At 55.2% G+C, this 17,974-nt stretch overlaps 2 protein-coding genes across 5 annotated transcripts in view; one reads left to right on the top strand and one right to left on the bottom strand.

Moving 5' to 3' along the window:
- Positions 1 to 17,974, top strand: part of STX8 (syntaxin 8) — a 105,456-nt gene that overhangs the window by 79,406 nt on the left and 8,076 nt on the right. For 2 of the 4 annotated variants that reach the window (XM_040081626.2, XM_040081624.2), the window contains one exon: positions 4,265 to 6,243. The exons of 1 other annotated variant lie outside the window; for it this stretch is intronic. In XM_040081626.2, the coding sequence (XP_039937560.1) occupies positions 4,265 to 4,332 (68 nt within the window). In that variant the 3' untranslated portion in view covers positions 4,333 to 6,243. Of the gene's footprint in view, positions 1 to 4,264; positions 6,244 to 12,824; positions 12,956 to 17,974 lie in introns of those variants that run through there. One more of the 4 variants, XM_058422910.1, reaches the window with a different exon arrangement.
- Positions 12,444 to 17,974, bottom strand: part of NTN1 (netrin 1) — an 86,214-nt gene continuing 80,683 nt past the window's right edge. Inside the window, exon 6 of the mRNA XM_040081623.1 lies at positions 12,444 to 12,841. Within this exon, the coding sequence (XP_039937557.1) occupies positions 12,513 to 12,841 (329 nt within the window). The 3' untranslated portion in view covers positions 12,444 to 12,512. The remainder of the gene's footprint in view (positions 12,842 to 17,974) is intronic.

Here is a 17,974-nt window from a genome sequence, read left to right as displayed (position 1 = left end):
AGGTCAAAAGCAATAAGGGCCCGGTTCCTCCGGGCGTCGGGGAAGGAGCGTTTCCCCGGCCCCTCTCGCCCAAGGAAACGTTTGGCTGTCACAAAACTAATAAAGAAAAGCCTCCAGAGAGGTGGGTTCGGTGCTGCAGGTGTGGCCGTCGGGGCTGTGTGTACGCACAAGCCAGCTTAATAGCGTGGGATTTCAGCTCGAGCGCTTCTCAGTGCGGCACAAACTGAATGCCCGGAGCGGGGAGAAAACGTTAGAGGGAAAGGGTTTTATGGCTTGGGGGGGAGAAAGTGTTTGGATCTTTTTTAGGGAGCGTGGAGGACAGCAAGATGGATTTCTTGGGGTGCTTGCCATGTGCAAGTAGTGCTTTAGGTATGTGCAGAGGGTTCAGAGCCAGCCTCCGAGCTTGGAAGGGATTTGGGCAGGGTTTCTGCCATATATCTGGCAACACGGGCTTAAAATTAACTCACTGAAAGAGCAGATAAAGTTTGGGCTCTTTAAAGCCGCGATATTAAATAGAAGTCCTCGAGGAGAGCAGCCAGGCCTCTGCAGCCCGTGCTGGAGCTCCCATCCTCGCCCTGCCTCTCTGCTGCCCTATAAAACAACGATTATGTGTTTATAAGTTACTGCTCCGCGTCCCTTGTAAAAGAAGACCTGTCCATAAACTTCTGGATAGACAGTTCTGTGGGAATAAAACTTCCTTGGCCTAAGCCAAGCTGCTTTTTCCAGATAATGTAACTATACAGTTGTAGCTATACCGGCTCTTTAAAGCCCGAGCATGCTGTTTGTTATTATTTTATCATCTATAAAAGACACGAGTGTTGAACCTGGGAATGACACTCCGCTCAAATCAGCGGGAAAACCCCAAGGACAGCTGCTGTTCCCAGAAATACTCCCTGGCAGGGAGCAGGGGGAGGCTCAGGGCTCGCTGCCTTCCCTGCGCCTCCTCTCTGCAGGCAGAGCCAGGGCACTGCCATGGGCACATCTCATTTTTGGGCTGGGATTTGCCAGTTGGACATGGTTGAAATGGACGGGGATGCAGCCTTGCAGCTGCCAAAGCCAGGGCAGAGGACTTGGCCACACACGCACAATTCCTTGGATTTTTTTTTCTTTTTAATGGGCTGAAATCAGCATTGCCCTCAGCCCCCAGGAGCCAACCACCACGGGGCTGTGTTTGCTCTCTGAACATCCCCAGTGCTGAGCCCTCAGAACCCCCCAGCTCACCCAAGCACAGCTGCATCCCGAGGCTCCAGCTGAGCTGGGTTTGGGAGGATGGATGGGATCACGCCGGCCAGACCTGTCCCTGTGGGGAGGGGCTGCCCCAGCAATCTGCTTCCAGGCTGGAAGAGAATCTGGGGCTGGGCACCCGTGGAGAGGGGACAGCCCCCCTCAGCACCTCCCCTGGTCACTGAGGTGCCCTGGGGGGGACAGTCCTGTCCTGGGTGCCCTCCAGGTGCATTTGGACCTCGAGGTTTTGCTTTTCTGTGTGAACCCAAGCTGGAAAGTTGGTGGTTGGGGGGTAAATCCCTGGGGAGGGTGTCCGTGAGGAACCCCAAAGCAGTGACCCTCAGAGCTGACAAATCTGGGGAGAGGGAATGTCCAGGGGGCTCAGGCTGCCCCAGGACCTCTGCTCTCAGGGCTGGACAGAGAGCTGAGACAGACCAAAGAGCAGCATTAAACCACATGTAATTTAACTTTCCTTTGGTATCTGAAGATGGGATCTTTGTTTGGAAAAGGTTTGGTGAGACCTGGAGCATTGGGGCCCCCTGAGGCAGGGAGCTCAGCAGTAACATGCTGTGAGTGCCACCGTTCCAGGAACGCTGGGGAGATCCCATCCTGCCAGGGAACATGCCCTGGAACTGGGAATGTGCTCCCTGCATTCCTGCCCGGGATCAGCAGCTGGAGCAGCAGCTGGAGCTCTGCCCCACAGCCTTTAGCAGAGGGAGCTTCAGGAGCGTGGCATTTACTGCAGCCTGCCTTGATTATTTGCTCCGTAGTTGCCCAGAGATTTCTGCTTCCCACCTTTCCCTGAGAGATGCAGTTTGGATCTGTATTCCTGGCACTGTTTCCTTTTGCACGAGAAGCTTTTCTTTGTTCTCTCCCGGCTCCTGTTGACTTTAAGCATGGCTTTGATTCCTGCACTTCTCTTTGAGGGTTGCCTGTCAAGGCGAGTATTTATATTTCATAGCATTTGAGCAAAAAAAAAGAGGCAAAGCAGACAGGGACCTCAGAGCGCAGAATTCCTGTCAGATCCTACCCACGGCTTTTGTGGGGAAAGCACGTGAAACAGCCAGGTCTGAAACCTTCAGATCCCTCTAACCTGCAGTTGTGTGGTACAGGGGAGGAATGTGCGCAGCATCTGGTCTGTGTGTGCTTTGAGGTGCGTGTGTGCTGTGGGCAGTCCTGCTCTGGTGTCCCTGTGCTCGGCAGCTCTGCTGGGACAAGGACAAGGACAAGGACAGCGCCTGGCCACGGCTTGTTTGGCTGCAATTTTTGAATGCCAGTCTCTTCCCAGGAATGAAGGGAGGTTTCTTTCATTTCGCTGTGCCCTCCTTCGCGAGTCCCCCACCTTCCCCTCCTCCTGCTGGGGAATAATCTGGGGTTTAAGTGCAGTTTTCCTTGGGACTCGTCAAAGGATAATTACACCCCATTAACTCCCCTCTGCACCGTTACAAATTCACGCCTATGGAGTATTTTCCAAGCAGCTGATCTCGGTTGTCTCTTTAATTGCTGGAGTCCATAAACTCGGTTAGGCTGAAACTGTGCGAAGGATTTGCACCCTCTAAAAACTTCTCCCTCCAGTGCAAAGCACAACAGAGAATGGGGATGTGGCAGCTTTATCAGATCTCACTTCTTCCCTATTTAGGCAAATTATTTGCTCCTGGCTCTGCTGAAAACTGCAAAATGTATGCTAAGGTGTAAAAAATATGAGAGTAAAAGGGTGAGAAAGTCGTGGCTGTTCGGCCTGGAGAGGAGAAGGCTCCAGGGAGAGCTCAGAGCCTCTTCCAGGGCCTAAAGGGGCTCCAGGAGAGCTGGAGAGGGACTGGGGACACGGGATGGGGGTCAGGACACAGGGAATGGCTCCCACTGCCAGAGGGATCATAAACGGTTTCAGCGGAGCACAAGAGAAGAAAAAAATACTGTTGGTGGCAACTCTTATTTCCCTGGGAAAAAAAAAATAAATCCTGGCCCCCTGGCAGAGGAACAGTTTCTGCACAGAAAACATGACACTATTTACAAAAAGCGGTGTCTAATATCCTTTTCCAGCTTGGAAAGAGGAGTTGATCTCAATACATCCTTTTTTAATTGCCATGAGCTGGGCTTGTAAATACTGCAAGTGGTTGAGTAATAGTGCTCAGTGAGCAGAGAAGAGGAAGGGACAGGTTTTCCGCCCTTGGAGCCCTCTGTGTTCCCTCAGCTCGGGCAGGGAGACGGCACGGAGCAGATACTGAGCACAAATAAAAGCCTCTTAATTAAAAGCTCGTTTAAGCCCAGGAGTGTGATGCCAGTGCCCAGTGATCCAGCTGGGTGAGGAGTTTGTTCATCGGGGGTGGTTTGGGAGGTGGATCCAGGATGTTCTCACTACAACATGTCTTCCTTTCCTCTAAAAAGTGGGAGAGAAAGGGTGGGTTCCCCTGAGAAATGGGGGGTTAAGGAGAGGAGATCTCATTTTGTGAGGGCTCGTTTGTCATGAACTTCTGCAGGGATCCGGTGGGTTTGGGGCAGGATGGGGCACACGGAGCCACGGGCACAGGTGGGGCAGAGCACTGCGGGATTCTCTCCAGAGCTGGAGGATCCCTGCTCCCCCGAGTCAGGCACACGCCTGAAAGCCCAGCTCTGCACAGAGCTCTGTCTGGGAGCAGGAGGACTTTGTGTTGGAAACAATTTCCTGGTGCGGTCTGGATTTCCTCCTGAGTAGTCCTTTGCCCCAGCGGGATGGTACGGAGGGATTCTAGCGGAGCTCAGCTGGCCTGGCTCCGAGTTAAACACCTCCCTTGATGTTTCCATGGCACGTGTTCAGGTAGGAAGATACCTAAAGATACCTGCCTGAACACACAGGCACTGCCGGAAAATACTGATTTGGAGGGTCAGGAGGGGAAGGAACAGCTCTGCCCCGCTGGGGTTTGGGTCCAGGCCTCTGCTCGGGTCACCAGTGCGGGGTGAGCAGGGGGAATCCTTCCCGGCGGGGAGGAGGGGGGATCCCACCCCCGAGGAGCGTCTGTAAAGGATGAGGGCGGCAGCCTGAGCCTCGCTGTGTCTCCCGCAGGGATGCTGGTGGTGATCGTGCTGCTGCTCATCGCCATCGCCGTGGTCGCGCTCTGGCCCACGGGTTAACCCCGACCGCGCCGGAGCGGCTGCTCCAGGGGAGCGCGGGGCTCCGGGGAGCGCCCTGCCCTGGGCAGGACCTCTGTGCAGGAACGAGCTCCATCCTTGGGAATCAGCTCCTCTGCTGGGAACGAGCTCCATCCTTGGGAATCAGCTCCTCTGCTGGGAACGAGCTCCATCCTTGGGAATCAGCTCCTCTGCTGGGAACGAGCTCCATCCTTGGGAATCAGCTCCACAGCTGGGAAGGAGCTCCATCCTTGGGAATCAGCTCCTCTGCTGGGAACGAGCTCCATCCTTGGGAATCAGCTCCTCTGCTGGGAAGGAACTCCATCCTTGGGAATCAACTCCTCTGCTGGGAAGGAGCTCCATCCTTGGGAATCAACTCCACAGCTGGGAACGAGCTCCATCCTTGGGAATCAACTCCACAGCTGGGAACGAGCTCCATCCTTGGGAATCAACTCCTCTGCTGGGAAAGAGCTCCATCCTTGGAAATCAGCTCCTCTGCTGGGAACGAACTCCACAGCGGCAGCGTCCGCCAGACACCCTCTGTCCTTGGAGCGTGGCTCAGGGGCTCGGTGGGGCCTGGAGCATCTCAGTGGGAAAAGAGGATCGCATCCCACTCTCCCACCTTCCCCAGGCAGCTGCAGCTGCAGGACGGAGCCACCTCTGCTGCAGCTGCCTCTGGGGACGCGCTGGTGCTGCTGCCCTGCCGATCTCACATACCCAAACAGCGGAGTGCAGGGCGCTGGGGAGAACAGCGGCGTTCCTGCTCCAGGGTCCCTCCTTCGGGGAGAGAAGAGGCTCCTGGAATGGTCCTGGGGAGTGACTGCGCCTGCAGGACCCCACGGGCTGCAGGGAATCACTGCGGGCTGGGTCAGGGTGGTGTTGGTGGGTTATTGATCTGCTGGGACGGTTATTTGTGATTTATTGATCTGCTGGGACGGTTATTGGTGAGTTTTCAATCTCCAGGGATGGTTATTGGTGAGTTAATTGATCTCCAGGGATGGTTATTGGTGAATTATTGATCTCCAGGGATGGTTATTGGTGAGTTATCAATCTCCGGGTACGGTTATTGGTGATTTATTGATCTCCAGGGATGGTTATTGGTGAGTTATCAATCTCCAGGGGTGGTTATTGGTGAATTATTTATCTCCAGGGATGGTTATTGGTGAGTTATCAATCTCCAGGGATGGTTATTGGTAAATTATTGATCTCTGGAGATGGTTATTGGTGAGTTATCAATCTCCAGGGATGGTTATTGGTGATTTACTGTTCTCCAGGGGTGGTTATTGGTGAGTTATCGATCTCCAGGGGTGGTTATTGGTGAATTATTTATCTCCAGGGACAGTTATTGGTGAGTTATCAATCTCCAGGGATGGTTATTGGTGAATTATTGATCTCCGGAGATGGTTATTGGTGAGTTATCGTTCTCCAGGGATGGTTATTGGTGATTTACTGATCTCCAGGGACAGTTATTGGTGAGTTATCGATCTCCAGGGATGGTTATTGGTGAATTATTTATCTCCAGGGACAGTTATTGGTGAGTTATCGATCTCCAGGGATGGTTATTGGTGATCTACTGATCTCCAGGGATGGGGGTTCAGCAGCAGCAGCGCTCAGCCCAGCCTGTGAGAGTGGAGAGCTTTGCCCTCGTGTGCTGCCCAGGGCTCTGCCAGCCCGGCCTCGGGAGATGCTCCAGAATTCACATCCTCACTGAGCTCTGGCTCTTCCTTTGACAGCTCCTCACACCCTTCTACAGCTGAGAGGAAGGATTACCTTTTCAAAACTAATGAAAAAGAAGTATTAAATGTTTGCTTCTGGCCAAGAGAATAATTATTTTGTTACACATGCCAGTTTGATTTCAGGATTAACAGAGCGAGCAATAAATACTGATTAAAGCTGATCCATTTATACACAGTTCATCTGCCTGAGGTTTTATTGTTTCCTACTGTCTTGTGTTGTCTGTGAATGATTTATCCAACGCTGCCACATCCTAAGAGCTGGTCTGGAGAGGGAGGTAAGCAATTTCTGTCAGACTTTGTTTGTATTGTGACAGATCTGTGAGATTTGCAAGGGCTGGCCCTCACCTGCCCTGGTGCTGTCTCCTTTCACAGCTCTCAGCTGGAATATACAGAATCCCAGACTGGTTTGGATGGGAAGGACTTTAAATCCCATCCCCTGCCATGGGCAGAGACCCCTTCCACTGCTCCAAGCCCCGTCCAGTCTGACCTTGAACATTCCCGGGGATCCACAGCTGCTCCTCTTCGCCTGCCGTGGGTGGTGCCGTGTCCTGCAGCTGTGGGAGCTGTGCCCTGGACCCAGAGAGCATTTCCCTGGCTCTGTGCTCCTGGAGAGGGGAGACAGCAGCTTGGTGGAGGGAAAAGGCAGAGATCCATGCAGCTGTGCCCTCCAGCTTCAGCTCTGTGCCCGTGCCCAGCCCATCCTCAGCGTCCAGAGCTGGAGCAGGGGTGGAGGTCGGAGCTCCTCCGGAGGGTTCCGTGTGCTCTGCTGCAGAAAATCCCCGAAGCCTTTGCGAGTCCAGCCCAGGCTGTGCCTGGACAGTTTTCTCTGGGAGAGGCTTCACCTGTGGCTGTCAGAGGAGGGGAGGGACAAACAGAGGTGGTTTAATGTCCCCTGGTTTTCCAGGGGACACTGCAGGGGGCTGATGTCAGATTAGAAATGGAGCTTTAAGCGCGGCTCCTCCAGGTGGAGACAAGGAAAGGCTTTGGAGAGGAGCTCCAAATCTGGGCATTCCTGCAGCTCTGCAGCGGGAGCGGCGCTGGGAATGCTCCTGGAGCTGCTCCTCGGCAGCAGCCTCAGCCTGGAGCAGGATTTCACTCCCAGCTCTGCAGCAGCCCCGTGGATCTTCAGGGACAGCAGGAGAGGGACACGGGGTTTGTTCAGATGAGACCACGGGCCTGGGCTTCTGGTTAAAAGTGTCACTTCTGGGAGGAATCACGGCTTTGTTTGGATTCCCAGGACACGCAGGATGGACGTGTAACTCATCCTGAGCAGCGTTCCACAAGACTTTGTTCTGACCAAGGCCTCAGAGGCGCTTTCTGACCCACTGGGTTCTCCCAACACATTTTTCCTGTGAGTGCCTGGGGAGGGTGGAAACACCAGGATTTGCTGGATGTGCACAGAGAGGTTCTCAGCCTTGCCCTTTTGGTAACATTTATCGTGTCGTGTGGGTGAGGAGTTTTATTAAAAAGCAGCGGATTTGGCAGAGCTCTGCTGTGTGCAGGGAAGCTTTTCTGTCTCCCTGCCCCACTAAAGAAAAGGGAAGGTTAAAATACGAGAGACGCCGGGGTTTGGCTCCGAGCTGCCAACCTGGAGCGGCTTCTCCAAGCAGAGATCTTCCTGGAATGTGCCCAGAGACATCCCAGGCTTCGCCTTCCCTGGCACCTCCTCCGAGTCTCCCCTGGAGGACGTGCTCCGCTGCTTCCATGGAAAATCCCAGTGCTGGGAGCAGGCCTGGTGTGAGCTCCAGGACATCCCGGTGCCCTGGGAGAAACCCCCACCTCCTGCAGGAGGACAGGGATCATCTTGGGAGGCATTTTCACATTCCCTCATTCCTGGCGTGAGCTGCTCTCCCACACTGCCTGGTGGGACCAGGCTGGGAAAACCACCCCAGGCCCAGCCCTCCGTGGGAACAGCCTCATCCCCCCCTTTCCAGAGCCACCTTGGGCCAAGTGGCCACCTGCAATCTGGGAAGGCCATTTGCCCCTCGGAGCAGCGCTCGTGGCCCATTTGTCTGGGCAATAAAGAGCTGAGATTTCCGCCCCCCGGGATGTTTTTGGATTCCTAAATTGCCAGCGCTGCTGAAGGCTCAGGTCAGCTGGGCTGACCCCCAGCGCCTGGGGATCCTTTTGCCTGGATTTTTTGTCCCTGGAAGTGTTTTGCTGCCTCAGTTCCCCCCCACACACCTCCATCTCTCCATGCCGTGGGTGCCACCAGCCCTTGCCTGGGCTCAGCCCCGCTGGTGCTGGGATGGAGCTGCCGGAGCCCCGCAGAGGATGGGCAGGAGGGGCCAGCGCCGCGGAGCAGCCTCTGGATGGCACAGAAACGTGCCCAGAGTGGGCTTGGCAGCTTTCCTGACTCCAAACTTCGGCTGTCCCCACAGCTGCGCCCCAGCTGAGCCCACAGGGGCTGGCGGGGACCCCCCAAGCCACCCACCCACGGTGACCCCGCTGTCCCCAGGGCCGCTTGGGAGGGTGCTGGGCAGGGACAGGGCTGGCACTGCCAGTCACAGGCAGCTGTGCCACCTCAGCCCTGCCAAGGGGACCCCCACAGACACCAGCGTTTCCCTGCCCACGTCCCTGTCCCACAGGCTCACCGAGAAATGGGGTGGTAAAAAATAAAAACAACAGAAATTCCTGGAGATTTTTACAGTTTACAAGAGTTTATTCAACTGGTTTCTGACTTTAGTTCTACCGAGGGGGTGCTGGACAGTTACAGGCTCCTTTGGGTCAATTACAGCCAATCTAAGGAACAAACAAACAAAATGGGACAAAAAAAAAAGGAAAAATAAAAAAAAAGAAACAACTCGAAGAAGCAATAAGAAAATCCACAACTTTTTCACGTGTCATTAAATATATTCATATATAATAACCATAATATATTAGTATGCATTGTAAAGAAACATCGCCCAAAGCAGTCTGCCATGGTCGTAACTAAACAACATTTACAGTTCAAGATATTAACAGAAATAAAAAAAAAAAAAAAATTAAAAAAAATCAACAACAAAACAAAACCAACCCCAAAACGAACACAGGTTTGTGAGGGGATGAGGCAGGGGCGGGGAGGGGGCACGGACACGACGGAACGAACAGAAACGAGACCAAGCGACTTCTGTCGGGTGCTACGGTCAGTGATGATTGTTTTGGCATTTCAGCTGCTCTCCGAAGCCTCTCTGAAGGCACCGCAGCCCCTTCCCGGCCACCCCTCCGTCCTCGGGGTCCCCAGGGCTGGCTCCTTCGCTGGTCAGGACGGGCTCGGTCCCCCAGAGCTGCCCCCGGCCGTGCAGGTGTTGAGGGGACATCGTGTCCCTGTGGGTGAGCACCAGAGCTGTCCTCCTGGGGATGTCCTCCAGCAGGGGTGGCTGCAGGGGAGAGCTGCACCTCGGGGCCCTGAAGTGGGGCTGCTCTGCCCTCCCAGCTGAGGCTGCTCCAGTTCCAGCACCAGTTCCAGCAGCAGGTCGGGGTCACTGGGAGCGCCCGGAGGGCACTGGGACCCTGGGTGGAGGGAGGGGTTTGCCTGCTCTGACCTGAGAGAACACAGCTCCAGCAGGGATGGAGGGACAGGTCCTGGTGGGACGGGGCTGGGGACCTCCCCCCTGTGCCAGGATCCAGCTGTTGTGCCAACTCATCTGAGCCCCCAGGCTGTGTCAGTGCCTGGAGGGGTCTGGCCGTGGGGGGGGGGGGGGGTCTTCTGCAGCCTCCGGGAGCAGTGGGAGCAGGGAAGGGGCTGGAGGGTGTCCCTGGGGGGATTTGGGGTGTCCAGGCTGTGTTTGACAAGGCTGGAAGCAGAGTGAGCGCTGGGTGTGCGGGTGAGCTGTGGGCAGTTCCCAGGTCCCAATGTTCCCTGGCCTTTCCTTCCTGCTCTCCACGTGCAGAACTGGCTTTGGGGGGGATTCTCTTACTTTTAGGCACCACTTGAAGGCTGGGGACGTCCCGGCCACCTGGGGATGTGCTGTCCCCAGCTTTGGGGTTCCCTGGCAGCAGCTGAATGCAGGAGAGCAGTTTTGGGGCTTTAAGCCTCCATTCAGACACTTGAGGTCAGATTTTATCCCTCAGAACCTGGCGGCTTCACCTCCCTTGGCTGCAAAACCGTCAGCTCCCCTTGAGCTCCGAGATAAGGAAAACCAAGTCCAGTTTGGGAAAGGAGAGGAAACACAGACTTGGAGGCAGGGGAGTTGCTTGATGTCCAGGGTGGGATTTTTCTCCTAATACCCAGATTAATTCGGAGGGCCTTGTGGTGGCAGGGGAGGCTCCGCAGAGCTGGGTCCCTCCAGGTGGTGATTCCAGCAGCCCTGGGAGCCTCCTCTTTGCACCTATTTACATGGCTGCCCTGCTTTATGGTGGTTTATGTCATTATATAAATATTGTCAATTGCTATAAAACAAGGCAAAACCACTGGAAAATGTCATAAAAGAGATGTTTCCAAGTTTCCTAAAAGGAAAAATATCGGGGAGGTTTTGCTTTTCATAGCGACTAATGTTTACTTCTCCTCCAGGTCCCGTCCTGCCCTCGCTGCCTTCCTGCCCCAGCTATTCCCGGTCTCCATGGCTGAGGTGGAACTGGATATCCCCGTTCCCGGGGCAGGGGAGCAGCCTGGCACGGGGGTGCCAGCTCCAGAGCCAGTCCTGCCCGCAGGGTGCCCAGGGGGAAGATGCTCCAGTCTGAGCTGAGGGAGCCTCCACTGTGCTCAGTGCATTAATGACTGGAAACTGGGGATTTTCAACTGGCTGTTTGTCCCCCCAGGAGAAGGAGGAGAGCTCCAGGTGGGACACACCTTGATCCTGGCTGAGACCCCTTCCCTGGGCCCTGCCCTGTGTGGGCTCTACCCGGCCAAGCCTCAGAGCTCTGCACCAGCCCCACTGCCCCTGGGGACAGTCCCTGGCGTCCTCTGCTCCCCAGTTTGTCCCCAAGATCTTTTACAGGGATCTCGGGGAGATCCAGAGGGAGCAAAGGCAGAGCTGCCGTGGGTTTGGGAGAGCTGCCCAAATCTGGGAGTGAAACCAGCGACCAGCCAGGACCTTGGTGTCACCTGCAGGGATTTTCTACCAACTAAGGGATCCTGACAGCAGCCGAGGGGACCGAGCCCATGGAGGAGGTTCAGGGGTGGCCACAGTGGGTTCAGGGACTGAGACTGGCAGGATCTTCATGGGAACTGGAGGCCAACTCATTTTTTGTCAGGTGTGGGTGTTTCCTTGGGGATCCTGGTTATCCTGGGGACTCCTGGCCTGTGAACGGGTGGCTGGAGAGGCAGAGGGCACGCTCTGGGCTCACACTCCTTCAGCGTGGTGGGGGCAGCATCCTCAGGGTCAGGGGCAGAGCACGGAGCCGTTCCCGGAGTTAGGCACAGCAGGAAGTCACCCACCAACATTGTCCCCTCTTGGCTGTGCCTAAAGTGGACCCAGAGCATCATCACAGCTGGAGACCTGAGCCGCCCCAGGCACCATCAGCGGGTGGTGGCCACGGCTGCCGGGTACCAAAGCCCCCCAAGACCCCGTCCGCCGATCCTCGGATCTGTCCTCAGCAAAAGTCTCGGTTTAGTTTCCTCTACAAGAGCTGTCTCAGTCAGCCTAAGTTGCAAATACGTGTTTTGGGGATGGGGAGTTAATTTCCAGCGGTGCTGTTGATTAGTTTCTTACAGGGTGGATGTGCCCGTGCCGTGCTTTGGAGGCAGCAGATGTTGGCAGCTGGAAGGCAGTTTGGTGTCTCTGAGTTCTTCAGCAGCGGGGCAGGAGGGAGCTGGGGGGTCCCAGGTGCCGCACGCCCGCACCCCACTTGTGGGTTCTGTCCATGTGTGTGATCGGGTTTTGTTGGCTTTTCTTGGGTTCTGTTGGATTTTGTTGGGTTTTGTTGGGTCCTGTTGGGTTCTGTTGGATTTTGCAGGGTCCCATTGGGTTCTGTTGGGTCCTGTTGGGTTTTGTTGGGTTCTGTTGAGTCCTGTTGTGTTCTGTTGGGTTCTGTTGGGTCCTGTTGGGTTTTGTTGGGTTCTGTTGAGTCCTGTTGGGTTCTGTTGGATTTTTCTGGGTCCTGTTTTTCTGGGTTGAGTTTGGTTGGGCCCTGCTGGGTTCTGCTGGATTTTGTTGGGTTCTGTTGGATTTTGTTGGGTCCTGTTGGGTTCTGTTGGATTTTTCTGGGTCCTGTTGAGTTTTGTTGGGCCCTGCTGGATTCTGCTGGATTTTGCTGGGTTCTGTTGGGTTCTGTTGGGTCCTCTTGGGTTCTGTTGAGTCCTGTTGGGTTCTGTTGAGTTCTGCTGGGTTCTGCTGGGTTCTGTTGAGTCCTCTTGGGTCCTGTTGGGTCCTGTCCTCCCTGGAATATGAGGTGCAAGCCCAGCACTCCCCAGCCGTGGTCGCCGTCCCCCTGCCCCCCCAGCCCGCCCTGGCAGCCGGTCCCTGCCCGCCCCAGCTCTACACAAAGCAGCATGCACAGTCAGTCTCTCCCTCTCCTCCTCCTCCTCTAGGCTTTCTTACACTTCCCCTTCTTCTCGCGCTGCTGGAACTTCCGGAGCCGCCGGGCCCACGTGTCCCGCCACTGGATCACCAGGCTGGTTTTGTCGGCAATGATGCCGCTCTGGTCGGGAGAGTCCTCGTTGTTGCCCAGCAGCAAATACTTCTTCATGGGCTTGATTTTGGGGCACTTGCAGGCCACGTCCTTGGAGTGGATCCACAGGGTCTGGTCTCCGCGCCGGATCCGGTTGCTGCCTTGTTTGTAGACGGAGATGATGTTCACCGTGAACTTCCACCAGTCCGCGTTCTTTTCTGCTTTCAGGATGTGGATCTGGACGGCTGGAAAAAAACAACACACAGGCAAGAGAGGAAAAGGTGTCACTGTTCGGGCTGCTGAGGAGAAAACGGACTGCAGGCCTCACCCAATGGGCTGTGTGAGGGAGAGGGATTTTGCAGCAGCCAAGGGTCGTGGAAGCCCAAAAACGCTGTCCCCAGGCCACCCCCCAAGAACGGGAGCAGCCAGTGCTGCACCTGAGGGTCTCAGCAAATCTTCCAAGGCCACCACAGGCTTGGGAGATGCTCTCCAGCTCTGCATCTGGCAGAGCCACTGAAACATCTCTGCAAGCGCTGGATGGCTCCGAGGAGCTCTGCTGGTGTCAGAGGGCTGGGACACCACCAGCTGCCACAGCCAGAGTGAGCTGGGAGGAACACAGTGATCCCTGCACCAGCGGGGATCATGAGGAGGATGATGAGGATGATGATGATGATGGTTTCCAAGCCCATGGCTGATGCTGCGTAATCTCCTCTGTAGCCATGGACTGAGGGAACCTCAGCCCTCCACCACTCCAGCCCTTGCTCTCTCCTGGATCAGGGATACAAATCAGCTTCCAGGAAAGCACCTTCCCCAGGCAGGGCCTGCCCAGCCCTCCTGGCTTTGTTTGCCAGCTGTGGGATGAGGAATCCCCACCAGCAGAGGGAAATCCCAGCTGAGGATGGGCCAGGCTCTGCACAGGCTGGCACAGCACAACCACCGAGAGCTTTTTTAGCCAAATCATTGAGCTCTTCCCTTTTTTCCCCACTCTTCCCTCCACGCTGTGGGAGCTATAAACCCCTGCCCACTCACCTGCCTGGCTGAGCCCCAGTCCTGGTTGTATAAATTAACAGAGGTAAAAGAAACTCAATAAACCTCAGGGAAAACTCTGCCATTGGCCTTGTAAGTGTCCAGTTTTCCCCCTGGGCTGGTGGTGGAGGAGCATCCCCCTGTCTCTAAAACCAAGTGATTCCAGGCTCTGGGAGGAAGCAGAGCTCTGCAGCCCAGCACAGCTTTTTAACACGTTGCAAAATATATGGGGTATTTTTTTCAGAGCATGTCATGGAGGCCAGATGCTTTCATTAAAAAAAAAAAAAAAAAAGAAAAGAAAAAAGGGAAAAAGAAAAGGGGGTGGCGGGGGGAAGGAAAAAAACCAACCCTAAGCTCTGACTGTGTATTTCCCTGTCTGGTGTGAAGGTAACAAAATGTGAAGAGTAGCCAATTTTTATTTTTTGGAAACAAATCTTTCCAAAAAAGCTTAAACCTTTGACCTGCCTGGGTCTGCACTGACAAAATGGAGAAAATGAATGAAAAGGAACTGGAGAGAGGTGGTTACAGGAAATTCTGCTCTAAAACACACAGTCTGTATTTTTTTTTTTTTTTATGTCAAGGCCCCCGTCTCTTATTTTTCCCCTTTTTATTAATGAAGTGGAAGGAGTGAAAGCTTTGAGGAAGGCTTGGCTGGCGCAGCCACAGCTGCCTGCCCTGACAGCCAGATTTCTGCCCATAGCCTCACATCCAGGACGCTCAGCTCCTCCTGAGCCGGGTTTTGGAGCCCAGCTTTAGTGTTTGTCTGGGTGTTCCAGCACCTCCCAGGGGACACAGGACACGCAGAGCGGCAGGAATGGGCCGGGATGAATTTCTGGAAGCACCTAAGCTGGGTCCCCTGAGAAAACCTCAGGGATTTAAAGCCTCCCTTCTCATGAAGGAGGTTTCAGTTCTTCCCTGATTTGGGGCTCTGGCTCTGCTGTGCCCCCCCCAGCCCAAAGCTGGCTTTGGGGCTCGGTGTTGTCCTTCACCTGCCCTCTCCTGGGACAAAGCTCGGCTTTGTGCCGAACTGCTCTCACTTGGCTGATGCTCCCATTGAACCCCGTGACAGGACTGTCCAGGGGTGGAGAAACATCCCTGGAAACACCCCGGGGGCAGCAGATGGGAGGAGGAGAGAGGGGATGGTGGCTCCTCATGGGGGTGGTGCTCCCCTTGCTGTGGTCCCCTGGAGCAGGTGGTGACCTGGAGCAGGAGAACAAAATCAGAGGAGCTGCAGCTTCCATGGCTCCAGCTGGGACTGGTGACACTGGTTTTAGCGAGGACAGGCTCTGCTCCAGACTGGTGACACTGGTTTTAGCGAGGACAGGCTCTGCTCCAGACTGGTGACACTGGTTTTAGCGAGGATAGGCTCTGCTCCAGACTGGTGACACTGGTTTTAGTGAGGAGGGGCTCTGCTCCAGACTGGTGACACTGGTTTTAGCGAGGACAGGCTCTGCTCCAGACTGGTGACACTGGTTTTAGCGAGGACAGGCTCTGCTCCAGACTGGTGACACTGGTTTTAGCGAGGACAGGCTCTGCTCCAGACTGGTGACACTGGTTTCAGTGAGGAGGGGCTCTGCTCCAGACTGGTGACACTGGTTTCGGTGAGGACAGGCTCTGCTCCAGACTGGTGACACTGGTTTTAGCGAGGATAGGCTCTGCTCCAGACTGGTGACACTGGTTTTAGCGAGGTCAGGCTCTGCTCCAGACTGGTGACACTGGTTTCAGTGAGGAGGGGCTCCAGACCAGCTCCTGATCCTGCTGCTGCCTCGGGGCTGCCCGTGCCCTGTGCCTGCCCCTCCCTGACCTTTGCAAACCTTGGGCAGCCGAGCCCTGGGGGCAATCTGGGGCTGCTGCACCCCAGGCACTCGCAGAGACCCAGAGATTTTTCTCCAGGATCACCTCCCTGAATCCTGCTCTGTTCCCAAGGGAGCTCCCAGGCAGCAAACGGGCCTGAGGAGCTGGGCACAGCTGGGCACAGCTGGGGACAGCTGGGGACAGCTGGGGACAGCTGGAACCTGGTGAGGGCAGGGGCTGTCCCATGAACCATGTCCCACCTGACCCTGGTACTCCTGAACCCCAAACCCCACCTGGACGCTGCCGTCCAGCTCTCACCACGTGGTGGTTCTTGGGCAGAAGAAGGTGACCCGGTGGTCCCGGGGCTGTGGAGGGCAGGGAGGGTCCCCGGTCACCCCCCAGAGCTCAGGGATGCTCCCGGCTCCTCGAGGCCTGGCTGGGAGCCTCCAGCCACAAGAAAGCCCCAAAGGCTGGAAGCTGGAGATGAAAGCTCAGGGGTGGATGGTTTGATGTTAATAAAAACAAAACCCAGCCCAAAGCCTCAAGACAACGTTTGAGGGCGGCTGCTGAAGGATGAAAGCAAAGCAGAGGCTTGCAGCATTCAGAGCTCGTGAGCCAGGGCTCCAAAACTGCTGAGGCTGCCATGAAAACAGGGAGCCCGGGGAAAACCTAATTATTTAATTCCTTTTTTTTTAGTTTGCATTTGGGGTTTGTGGTAAATCTCCTGAGTTCAAGGCTTCCCCTGCTAAGGCTGACTCAGGGCTGGGCTGCAGGGCCAAATCTGTGCATCCTGTCGTGGAATCCCAGAATATCCCACATGTCCTGTGCATGGACCTGTCTGTGGGAGCTGGAAATTTGGGAAAGATCCCAAGGAGCGGCAGTGAGAACAGAGGGTCTGAGGGGCTTTAATATGGCCAGGTGGAAGGGGGTGCTGGGGACAGCGGTGGCAGGCACAGATGTCCCATTCCAAGCTTTTCCAAAGGCTTGGCTCCCCTCTCACTGCACAAGTGGAGTCCATGTGGATTTTATTCCAACCAGCAGCAAAAGGTGACCCCGACACCATCTGGGTTTGGGAATGTAAAGGGCTGGCTCCTCGCTGGAGCAAAGTGTTAAAATGTGAAAATTTTTCCCCCCCACCCCCTTTTTTCTTTTTTTCAGTTTTTAATTTATTTGGCGGCGGCTTTGCCTCGCTCCAGTTGCCAATTTCCTACTGGTTTAATATTGGAGATTTATGATCCCTAATCCCTGGGTGTGCCCTGGTGCTGGGGGACCCCTCAGTGCCCCGGCTCTCCCTCAGCACGTGGCTCCAGCAGGGATTGCTCAGCTCCAGGGATGGGATTTCTCCCCCTCCCAAGCAGTGCAAGGGGCTGTGAGTGCCGGGCTTGGTGCTTCCCCCCCTCCTTGGGTTTTTTTTGGGGATTCAGGGTTTTTTCTCCCCCCTCCCTCTCTCCCTCTTTTCAAGCTGCCTTCTGAAAACACGTTTTGCTTTTTTCCAGCAGCCCCTGCCAAGCTCCTCTCGACAAAGGGGGTGACTAAGAGAAGGCTCCGCTGAAGGAAGGATTTTTTTACTTTTTTTTTTCCAAGAAAGGGCAAAGTGAGCAGATGATCTCACCTATGGGATGAGGATTCTGTTCCTCAGCCCCATTCCCTGCCCAGTGCTGGGATGGGGACCCAGGGCCGGCACGGGGGCGACGCCTGGGACCACACTGCCGGTACAAAAGCGTTCCAGCAGCACCCGTGCAGGATCGGGCCCTGCTGCAGCACAGGCGGCTCAGAATCGGGGGCAAAACGGAGATTTAAAAACTGCAGGCTTCCTTTACCACGGTCACGCCGCACAGAGAGGGGAAAGATCCCCAAAATCGGGCTGAAGACGTGGTGCCTGAGGGAGTAAAGGATGCTCACGCCTCACCTGGGTCAGCATCGCCTGCTCTCATCGCATCATCCCCTCTCCTCCGGGGAATCCCCACCCTCGGTGGGTTCAGCCAGAATCCCTTCTGCCTCCCCGGGATTTAGCTGCCCCCAGCCCAGCAAACCCCTCCTCCGTCCCCGCTTTTCTGGGAGCTGAGCGCCCTGCGCTCCCCCACGCAGCCGAAACAAACCCAGAAAAAGCTTTTCTGCCTCTGTTCCTGCCTCCCCCGCTCCCTGGATCCCCCCTCCCCGCCTCCTGTTTCTCTCCAAATATTTGCACCCAAACCCATCTCGCGCTGGGGGGAAAAAAAAAAAAAAAAAAGCCCAAATTAAAATAAAAAGGAAAAAAAAAAAAAGAAAAAAAACCACCACAAACCCGACAAAAACAAACAGATACGAGAAATAAATAAGGGGAAATATCCCCTTTGAAAGGCTGAATGAAGCGGGGAGCTAAAAAAGCCCCATTGAGGAGCGCGGGGCGGATGATAGCTCCCGATTGAGCCCGCGGGAGAAGGAGCTCTGTTCAAGCTAATTAGGGCCTTTTAGGACATTCAGCGCGGCGATGCCAGCAGAACGGTGAGGAAAAGAGCCTCCTAATTGGCTTCCTGCTGGGGTGTCAGTCCCAAAGTCTTTATTATCCCTCCCTGCAC

Source organism: Hirundo rustica, chromosome 18 (genome assembly GCF_015227805.2).
Source record: "Hirundo rustica isolate bHirRus1 chromosome 18, bHirRus1.pri.v3, whole genome shotgun sequence".
NCBI lineage: Eukaryota > Metazoa > Chordata > Aves > Passeriformes > Hirundinidae > Hirundo > Hirundo rustica.
The sequence above is the reverse complement of the archived record's forward strand: the minus strand, read 5'-3'. Positions and strand labels throughout refer to the sequence as shown.